Source organism: Priapulus caudatus, unplaced genomic scaffold, assembly GCF_000485595.1.
Source record: "Priapulus caudatus unplaced genomic scaffold, Priapulus_caudatus-5.0.1 Scaffold23, whole genome shotgun sequence".
Classification (NCBI taxonomy): domain Eukaryota; kingdom Metazoa; phylum Priapulida; class Priapulimorpha; order Priapulimorphida; family Priapulidae; genus Priapulus; species Priapulus caudatus.
The window spans coordinates 636,600-647,820 of record NW_014577084.1 but is presented as its reverse complement, the minus strand read 5'-3'; the positions used below and the strand labels follow the sequence as shown (position 1 = coordinate 647,820).

The 11,221-nt window shown below is 39.9% G+C and overlaps 1 protein-coding gene across 1 annotated transcript in view; it reads left to right on the top strand.

The window, feature by feature from the left end:
* The window catches only part of LOC106813472, an 18,459-nt gene extending 10,744 nt beyond the window's left edge, over positions 1-7,715 (top strand). Inside the window, exons 4-11 of the mRNA XM_014817612.1 lie at positions 158-262; positions 508-632; positions 949-1,126; positions 1,824-1,927; positions 2,617-2,736; positions 3,111-3,232; positions 3,495-3,623; positions 4,150-7,715. Coding sequence (XP_014673098.1) covers positions 158-262; positions 508-632; positions 949-1,126; positions 1,824-1,927; positions 2,617-2,736; positions 3,111-3,232; positions 3,495-3,623; positions 4,150-6,476 — 3,210 coding nt within the window. The 3' untranslated portion in view covers positions 6,477-7,715. The remainder of the gene's footprint in view (positions 1-157; positions 263-507; positions 633-948; positions 1,127-1,823; positions 1,928-2,616; positions 2,737-3,110; positions 3,233-3,494; positions 3,624-4,149) is intronic.
* The last annotated feature ends 3,506 nt before the right edge of the window (positions 7,716-11,221 follow it).

Genomic DNA, 11,221 nt, shown 5'->3' with positions numbered 1-11,221 from the left:
TAGCCCTTCCTCCATCCTTCCATCCCTCTCTCCCTCCCTCCCTCCCTCCCTCCCTCACCCCTCTTTCTCTGTCTTGCTTCATCTCATTGTATCTATCATATACTACTGTCTATGAAGCTATAGAAGCAAGACCCTGATAAATATTTTAACTTCACAGCTTTTTGCAAGTGCTTTGACCCAAAACTCAGAAGATGAAACGATTGGGATCTATGGATTTTTAGTGAAAGATATAATTCGTGAAGTGCACAGAGGATTGAAACAAGTAAGATAATGCACCATGATTTTATATGTTTATTATTTATCCATAACAAACTACATTATTGTAGCTGTGATATATTCACTGTGGTTAAGTGTACTGTCATGATTACATATCCAAGGTTCTCCGCAGGCTTTTAATGCATTTCGTCCAACATGCCATTAAAGTAGAAGCTAATTCGTATTCCTTGTTCTATTCCACATGGTATCTTCTATAGAATATCAACAGCCATTGTATTGTTTTTTCAACAGAAATGTGTTTACTGCAAGAAGATTGGAGGAACTATTGGATGTTCTTTAAAGTCATGCAGAAAGGTTTATCATTACTGCTGTGGCATGAAGAATGGATCACTCTTTCAATATTTTGGAACTTTTTGGTATATGCTGCTTATTTTGAACATAGTTTAATTGTGCTCTAGTTATTAATGAATGGCAGGGTAGCTTTAAATTTTAGCAAGGTATCTTTCTTAGGTGGGGTAATCACTCTCAGCCTTGCTGATTTTGCTGACAAATGCCTGAATTGAATTCTTTAATGCAATGGTGTTCAGATTACCAGTAGAGATTCTTTCCTAACCTATATATGCTTTGATTTGTTATAGTATAGTTACTAAGCTATGCCACCACAACACAGTTAGTCTTGTCAGATAATCGGCATGTTAGATGTGAACACGTATGTTATTTCTCTGTTTATAGCTCATACTGCATAGAGCACAGACCCCACCAAACCAGTGCTGTTAGCAGGCTGGCATTTCAAGGCTTAACACATAATACATGTGCAATCTGCTTGTCTTCTGTGGAGACGCACGTCTCCATTGAAACCATCCGGACTCCGTGTTGCCGAAACAATTGGTTGCATAGAGGCTGTGTACAGGTATGAAATGAGGTGGTTACCATCATTACCAATGGTTGTAATATATGTAGAATGTATTCACATGCATGCGGTCGTGCTCACACATTAACCAGGTACAAGGCCGTACGCAGGGAATTTTCTGTAGGGGGGCAAAGGTACTCCCCATGCCCCCTGTGCCCTAAAGTTCCGCAATTTCACATTTCTTTATTTAAAGTAATATTTCTTTGATGATTTAAGATAACCTTTTGTCACATTTTTATTTTATTTCTAAAAGTGTACAGTATTTGTCCCATTAAAAGGCATACTCTGAAAATCTCTAGGGGGGGCAACTGCCCCTGCTGCCCCCCTGCTGCGTACGGCCCTGACCAGGTATAGAGTAGGGTTGCAGTGATAAACTGGGACACCACTGTTATCGCGAAGGCCCGACGGCACAAACCACGACACAATATGCGACACGTTCTCGTCTGTAACCTGATACAAATGATACGACAGCTTAATATTGGCATAATAATTCTTATTCCATGCCCTTTCCTGTGTTACATTAGTTAATAGCCAATATATAAGTTTGCCTTTGTCAATGTTTATCTGTATTCATAATTGCATGTGCAGCTAGAAGTTATTGTTAGCATGTACCCCGTTGGTCTTGGATAATATCTCTTGTGCCAACAGTAACATGTCATGCCATGCAGTACTGATGTATGCCTTTGACATTTTACAGAGGCAAGCTTTGAATGCAGGCTATTTTTTCAAGTGCCCACTGTGCTGTAACAAGGAGTACTTCCAGAAGGAAATGCTGAAATGTGGAGTTTACATTCCCGAGAGGTGTGGTTTGATTTTGCATGAAAGAGAATTTGGCAATCTTATTGGCTGAACCTTCTTATAAAGCCTACCTAGTTGTAGGTTTTAAACTCATCTGATGTAGTGTGATGGTAATTGAAAAATAATGTATCAATGAGCATTTATATACAGGGGGTCAAAATTAGCACGAGCCGAATACCCTCTGTTTTATTGCCAGACAGGGCTGTAATTTGATGGGTATGTTGACTTCCATGACTAAAAGTTCATTTCTACCCATGCATTTGCGTGTCATTATTGCGGACTTTTTTGAAAAAGACCAGGTGATAAATATAGTTTTTAGTTAGGTTATAGTTAATAATAGTTTATATTTTGGTCATTATTTCATGTTAAAAATATGACGTATGTTAGAAACATGGCAGTCACAGGACGAATGTTATACAATAGGTCAATTTGCATATTTTGATTATTTTTTAGAACATTCTTAGTATGTGACCCTAGTAAGAGATGTGTTTTTGGGCATTGACTCAATGATTTTATAACTATTGAAAGTAGAGTGAAATTTATTCTATTAATATCATTTCTTTTCATTCACCTCCTTATATTTTCCTTTAAGCACTCTCATGGTGTGATTATCTGGGAATTATTCTAACATTGGTATAGAAACCTGCATGGTGTCGGGAAGGCGACGCTTAGGTCTGTGGTTGTTGTTTTAGGGACGCATCATGGGAGAGGGAGCAAGATGCATTTACTGACCTTCTGTATCGTCACAATTGTTGCGACATGAAACCATGTTTCTGTAAACATGGGCGGGACTACAATTGTCGTGATGGAGGGTACTGGAAAATTTCAATTACCATTGTTATTTTTTATTGTTGTTATAATTATTATTATTATTATTATTATTATTATTATTCTATGGTAAACCTTTTCAAGCAAACTTTAGTTATACTAGATTATGAATGATTCATAGATTTGTGTGTTATACAACGTGAAATGACACATTTGACATTGCTTCCTTATTAAAAAATAATTTTTTATATGCTGTGCAGCCTATATTAGTATATACAAAATTGATTTGATCACCAACTTTCTGGCTGTTACTGATTAATGCTGCATGTTATTGTATTCAACTGTTTTTTCAAGTAATGCGTCAGTATTATTCTTAGTGCTGCAAACTAGTGCTGTTAAATTTTACATGTATTTGCAGCAAGTGGGAGATCATGCTTTGCGATGATTGTGGAGCACAAGGCACACACCTGCGCTGTTCGTACTTAAAAAATCCTATGCAGGACTGGTCCTGCCCTCCCTGTGTATCTATGCGGAAGGAGAGTGAGTACTTTGCTTGTTGTGCAACTACGTCATAATAAAAATTCGTTTTGTAAGGTTTTTTGTTCTAGTTGGTATAAAATGTAAGTACTTATAATGTAAATCCTTTTAAATATTGTTAAAAAGAATAATAACTTGGTTTAGATAAATATAATGAAAATAACAACTGATTTATGGTTAATGTAAAATAAGTAATGTACAAGCAATGCTGAAAAAAGTCATGTTCTCCTTTAACATGTAATTATTTTGTTTTACCCATTTGTAGTTGAAGGTAGGAAAGATGACGAAGCCAGAAGAAAAGCAAATTTGAGACCATGCAAGGTCTTGCTTGTAGATGTGCTTCCTTTCATTGAACTTGCAAGGCACAACCAATACAGTATCACTACCCCTCCAGGTATAATATGAAATCGTTATTACTTCTGTTTCCAGCTTCAAGGCATTCATTTGATTAGAAAATGATCTCTATCCTCTCCTATGACATTATGCTTAATTATAGAGGTATTGAATACATAATGGTGGTGCCTCTTGTTAAATTAATCAGCATTTTATCAGTCACCAAACCAATTTGGTGTGCACCAATTCACTAACAGTTTATGGTAACCCAAAATGTTTTGTAATCATTCCTGATCAAGATCTAAATAGTAACAAATGATGGATAAAATACTTACTTAATCACAAGTATATTGCACAGAGTAGTAATTTATGCACAAGATTTTCAAGACATTTTTCTCATTACTTTGCAATTTCCTGTGCCCAATTTCTTTACTCTTTTCATTGTAAATTCTGGCTGACAGTGATAGTTTATGTTTGCAGTACATAAACATAGAAACATAGAAACATTATCCTGTGATGTATTGCAAAATGTGTAAATCGTCAATATAACCAGCGCATATAACTAATCATGTCACATGTTGCTGCAGGCTCACCAACAATGAAAAGTGGTGGCAGCACCATCTCCACTCATGATCTGCCATTCCAACAACAACAGCTTGCCTTGAATGACGATGGTTGCCAGCTTTCAAGTGTCTATCGCAGCATCGCATCCAAGACAGAAACTTCATTGACGACTGGGCACAGGAGGCGCTGTCGTAGCAGGTTTTTCCTTGAGTTGAATAAGCTCTGTATTCAGGCTGATGGGGAAGCACGGATTCAAGCTGCAGACAGAGGTCTGATGCCTTCTTGCCGTGGTCTAAGTAGCGACAACAAGTGTGTGCCGGTATCTGGTACAGAAGGAAGTGAGCACGCACATTCAATGACAATACAACAAAGTTGCTCTGAGAAGGTACCAGAGAAGGATGTCTTGCTGATGTTGCTTGCTGAGGAGTTGGCACAACCACCACCGGAAAGTCAGCAAATAAAACCCACTAGAGCACCAATAACAGCAACTAGTTCTTTACTCAAATTGACGTCCAACCGATGCCAGAAGCAACAGCCTTGTACTGTACATCCAGGCAATACGCAGTCACATTCGTGTCAGGTCAGTTTGCTGACTTTAGATGTGTCACCTGTCAAATGGGGAGCAGGGAATACCTATAATCAAGTATGCCGCATGCCATATGAAAGTGGCTCTAGCTTTTCACAGCAGAAACACACTGGTGATGTTGCATCCACACCGAGTTCGTGCTGGCCAGCCGGGCAAACTACAAGTGGCAGCCTCTGCAACTCCAGCCCGATCATAAAACATAGGCTGAAAGTCTCAAAGCTCAATACTTTCTCGCAAGCATGCAAGGAAAATGTTTGCGGCAGTCAAGAGAGCAGTAGCTCTGCGATGTCAGCTGAGAGCTATATCCGCATGACTCATGGGGAAGTACAGGATTTCAAGAGCTGGACAAGCAGTCAATCACCTTTGTTACATTCTAGTAGTGCTCTTGTCAGGTCACCCCCTCTGAATCGGGGCAATTGTTCTTCAGTGATATCAAGTCCAGATCTGTTTGGTGACGTGGATGGCCCAAAAGATATAGTAGAGTTTGCATTCCTTGAGGATACATCCATGGCCAGAGGTATAAGTGAAACAGCCGTGTCAGTGTTTACCCCAGTAAAACACAGTGCAGTTTCTGTTGAGCAGAACATACGACCAGTGTCTTCACACTTCACAGAACCGAAAATATGCAAAAAGCGTAAATCTGGCATGTTCAGCAGGTATCTGAAAAAAAGGCGCCTCAGCATGAAGGCTACTTCAAACGATACATACTTGTCCACCCTCAGTGTATCTGAAGCTTCTAGCACTGATCGTTATGAGTTAGCCTGCAGCACTCCTTCAGAACGAGCAAGAGGTTGTAAAGTTGAACGCTGTGCGCGAAGATCTAGCGTTGGGGTTACAGATGGTAACACACCGTCACGCCATTTAAAGTTTGTTTTGAGTAGCTCTGATGATGATGAAATGTCTGATTCGGATGCTAGCTTAATTCTTAGTGAGACTGGCCACAGCATGAATGGAAAAGCTCAGTTGTATACACCACCAGCTCATCCTGTGACTAGATCAAGATTAAGGGTGACCGATACTGATACTGTCGTAGACAACTGTGATGCTAATGTTCTGGATGTGAAGCCAAGCACATCTCGAAACCAGGCTGCTTCTTCTGGTCAGTTGAAAGTTGTTGATTCAGATTGTGATGTGAGAGAAATGCAGGAGACGGATCGGTCGCCTTCTAAGCGAAAGAATCGTGAAACAAATTCTCTTAAAAGTTCATATCTGTTACGACAACATGTCGCTAGCAGCTCTGCCAGTTGTCCACAACAAGTGGAGATGCCGAAGAAATACGAAAATTCGTGTTTACAAGATACGTGTATGCAAGGTAGCTATTTATGCTCTGACCGAGTTCGTAACACCAAAGGGCAGGACACGTCGCAGATGGAATCAAAGGTAACACCTAAGAATCTCAAAAGTAATAAGGGCAGATATTTTAAGATGTCAACCGTGAATGAGGAGAAGGCAGGAATGAGCATGAGACCACAAAGGAAACAACGCATGCAGGAAAATGTGCTTCCACAGAATACAGAGCTACGTCATTCTAATACCAAGAAACAAGAGGTGGAGGAGCACTTGAAGAATGTGTCGTCTAGTGCAGTACAATGGTTTCGTGTAGACAGTTGTAGTAAAGAAGCCATACGGAGAAGAGTCAGCAATCTTGGCAGGAAAAGAAAGCAGACGAAAGTCAACGCAATCGAGAATATAGACGAAAAGCAAAAGCCCATAACTGCTTTTTTTGAACCGAGAAACTTGAGTGGCAGTTCGTCTGTCAACTAGCTTTATTGGGAAAGAGATCACAAGGATGGTCTTACAAGCAGAGATTGTAGTAATGCGTGCAGGCATCTATACAATTGTGCACGGGAAAACGCATTATATAATAGTTGTAATCAATAGAATCTTATGCATTTATGATGTCCACTATAACTATCAGAATAAATTTCGTACATCATGATGATGCGCGAAATTTTGTTCTGATAGTTATAGTACGTGTGCCATTTGCTGAAATGTCGATAACAGAAGAGGCGAAATAAACTTCTTATTTAAACTTTGTGTGTCCACACGCGTACCCTTTTAAAAAAAATAATGGACGGAATAACACTTTTGCAGTACCAAGTGCATACATGTGTAACAGAGATGGAATTTATTTGGAATAATCTTTTTATTCAAATATGTCACCGTAGGGGGTTTACTTATAGAATTATGATAGTTTTACTGTACATTTTGTAGTATTTCCTTATGATTTCCTGTAAGCTGCGGTTGTGCAAATAGCAATTCGCATAGTGGCTTTTGGATAAAACGGCCGGTGTATTAGTTGGTTTTGAGGAGCCTGAATATATTATCATGTTCAGTTTACTACCAGACCTCACTGCCACATTTAGTTAATAATGATTTGACATATTGTAGGCAGTATTGAATCATGCAAGGTATTGAGTAAAAGAACGTGGTATTGTGCAAATCTTATATATACATCGCGATTTCAAGATTACCTCGTTATTTTTGTTTAATTTACGGTTTCTTGTCAGGATATAACTATGGTTATGCTTGGTTCGTTGGGTCTACGAACTGCTACAGGATATGACAAATACGATCAGTGCTACCCGCTAATAGAAACTAATAGCAATTAATGAATTATCCATTCTGTGTGGTGTGACGTGTCTTTATGTATATAAGCATGTCATTAGAAAAAAATCTCGTTGATGACAATCAGGTTGATTACTGTCTGCTTTCTGGTTTCTTTTTTCCCTTAAAATACGACATACTATATGCACCATTCTTTTCACTTTCCATCCTAGTTGGACGAAAAATCAAGCTTGGTAAGCTTTCTAGCTATTTTCGAGCTAATATGCCTGGCTGTTCTTATTAGCCATGTATCTACATAACTGTCTCCTATATGTAACTATAGGTATGTTGGTATACAGTGTAAATGATCACTATTTTAAAATATAGGTGTATATAGTAGTCTACCTCTTCATATTCATGATATTTTAGAAATAAAAAGTAGATTTAATATTATTATTGCTTTATGTAGACAGTATATTTAAATGGGGTCGATGGGTCGATGAAATCGTGCTTGGGTCATTGAAGATACAAGTTGAAAAGTGAATAATTGCAGAAAAACAAACGCGTTTTACAGCAATAAAGGGCAATCATTTTCCTCGCATAGATTCTGGATTTACTGACTGCAAGTGCCAGAAATGAATGAATGTGTAGCGTTTTTAGCTCATCTGACATAGTCGGATGCAGCTTGTAGAATCGCATGATTGTCCGTCCGTGCGTGCGTGCGTGCGTCCGTCAACAGTTGGGCACAAATCTTAACCGCTCGACGTACGGTCACGATATTCGGGACGTGGGGGAGGGGGGGGGGTAATCCGAAAACGAGTTGGGATGTCGAAGCTGGGGGTCAAAGGTCAAGAGGTGTAAAAGAAGGGGAAACATTCCCTCAATAACTTAAGGTATAGGGAGGAAATGCAGAATTGCGGCACAAATCTAAAAGGCTCGACCTAGGCTCGTGATAGTCGGTGTATAGCCTCATGGTAGAAAAAGCCATCACTGCCGAAATTGGAGGTCAAAGGTCAATGGGGCACAGGGCAGATTTGAAACATTTTCTGAGGACATGGTCTGACGGAGCGATTGGAAAACTTTTGTTTCAGCGGTGACCTACCATTTTTATGGCTTTATTGAAAGGACCATGAAATGTACTTTCCGCTGACATGCGAAGAGTAAGTGTCGGATAACCTTTTTACCCTCAAGAGGAGGGTTAAACATGGATTTGTTGACTGTTAACAAAGGACTGAACTGCTTTTGCTATTAGAGCCTCTTCCACCCGCCCCTACCCCCACCCTCCCCCACCACCACCACTACGCTCGCGCTCGACGCATATCCATGTTAATATAGCGAAGTCATTAAAGTTACACAGCTGTATCTTTACTAGTGTACTACCAGTAGGTATAGCCTATCATAGATTTTAGATCTGTATTAGTAGTATCCTAGATTAATGCTCTGAGCGCGAACGCGGTGGCAGGAGGTCGCACTTCATTCGGTTGCTAGTATGAGTTTAATCAAAAGAAGAAACCTGTGCTACAGTAGCATCGTGCAGATTGAGGCGCTGTCGCTCTGCGGCACTTTGTTTCTTTCGCAGCTATGTAAAAAGAAGATATATACAGTATCGTACAGAGCGAGCGAGAGCGAGAGCGCAGAGAGACGCGCGCAATCGTGTAACGCGCTAAACCGTCACTAGGGTGTTTCGATGTAGTAGCGTACTAGTCTACACTCACACCCGGACGTCACCAACTACGTAACCTTACTTGTGCGAGTCGCAGAACAAATGCGTTGCGTGCAACAATTGCGAATTCCGTCCGGACAGATTAGATGTGGTAGGGTAGAAAGTGAGTTGGCAGCTCGATGGTAATTAGCCTGCACGTTCCCAGCCCACGACCCTCCGAAGCCTTCCACCTGTTGCGTAATAACGTCCAAAGGTGGAACGATTTCAGCAGTCTGACGGAGCCCGGCCGCCGGAATTCTAAACACATTGCTAACATTTTTTAAAGCAATCAAAGTTGTTCATGCGTATGTGTGCCCGAATAATGATATATGGCGGCGTTCGAGGTTTATAATACATCTTCCTTGGTTTTACCATTCAAAAAAAAGGTGATTACAGAGGTACAATAAAAACTTAAATATATCTGTTGTCGCCACAATTTTGGAGAGGAGCTAAGTGATTACATATATTTAACATTTTTTCGGCGAATCGCGGTTTTGTTAAAAAATACAATTAAGTATACCATGTATATAGAACATTCACACGCACTGCATGCACACGCACAGCGCACATGCACCGCAGGGCGCGGACTCAAGCGTGTGGGGGGCCCGGGGCACGCAATTGTGTGGGGGCCCTAAGTCGTCTGTATTTTTTCTGCCTTTCATGCTCAAATTCAGGAGTATTTCATCGTGTCAACGAATTTAAAATGTCACTTTCGATAGCGAGAATACTGAGGTTTACACAGTCTCCTTGTGGCTATCGTGGTTCTCATGTGATTTTAAATCAACTTGAGTTTTTGAAATGACCTTTCAACCGCTACAATTCATTGACCAATCAATGAAAGATAGATTCTGCAGAGCAATTTCGCGGTATTAGGGAAAAGTGTCCTACAGCTGAATCAGCAAAATTCAGTCAGAGAATACAGCGATGGGAAACGCATACACTTGTCAACGTTACATGCTAAGCAATTTTGTGGATCACAATTACTGATTTGTAAATTTTAGGAGACTCCTAAATGTGGGGGCCCGGGGCAGTGCCCCTGTTGCCCCCCCTTAAATCCCTAGTGCATGCACCCACACACGCACAAACGCACAACGCACACACACACCACAACACACACACACACACACACACACACACACACACGCACACACACACACACACTACTTATATATATATGCATAGTTTTGTTCTGTACTATGTCCATGAAACATACAAATGTAATAACACACTGTCAAAATAATTAGGCGTTTAAATCTGATGGAAATTAATATAAATATTTAAACAGCCTACACCTGTCAAATTATCTTTAATTAAAATTGTACATGATTTTATAAGCATCTAGCAAAATTATTGATGTGCACTTCAAAATAGCTTGAAACATTTATGTAGCTACCCAAACACTTACACTTACTATGTCTAAATAATTTCAATTAAAACCAATAATTGTTACATAATGTTATGATAATATAATATAATAATATAATCCAGCGTCATATTGAAGATATACACTGATTAAGTTTAAAACATGCAGCAATTTATATCACATAAACGCATATGGATTATGAAATATCGCGCATACTACGGCGATATATCGCGCATACGCATGCTACGGCGATATGGTACCGTAAAATAGCGCATCGCTCCCACGGTTTTGGATAGTGTTTTGAATGTGCTATACTGCAACGGATTTGCAAATTAAGCTTACGTTCTGGGCTCGCGTCACGCAAATTCTTCCGCAACGGCATCGCATAAATGTCTTTGTGGACGAGAAGGTGAAACAACACATTTGTGGGGTTGAACCCCCCCCCCCCACACACACACACCCGTTATGATATACACTACACATTTTTGACATATCTTATACTATATGGCATGTATTTTGTTTCATAATTCGATTTTTTGAAGGTTGACTTTATCACATATAACATTCACGGATCGAATGCTTCGATTCACGAATCGAATGCTTCAATTCACGGATCGAATGCTTCGATTCACGGATCGAATGCTTCAATTCACGGATCGAATGCTTCGATTCACGGATCGAATGATTCAATTCACGGATCGATTGATTCGATTCACGGATCGAATGCTTCGATTCACGGATCAAATAATGCGATCCGTGAATCGAATCATTCGATCCGTGGATCGAATCATTCGATCCGTGAATCGAAGCATTCGATCCGTGAATTGAATCATTCGATCCGTGAATTGAAGCATTCGATTCGTGAATCGAAGCATTCGATTCGTGAATCGAAGCATT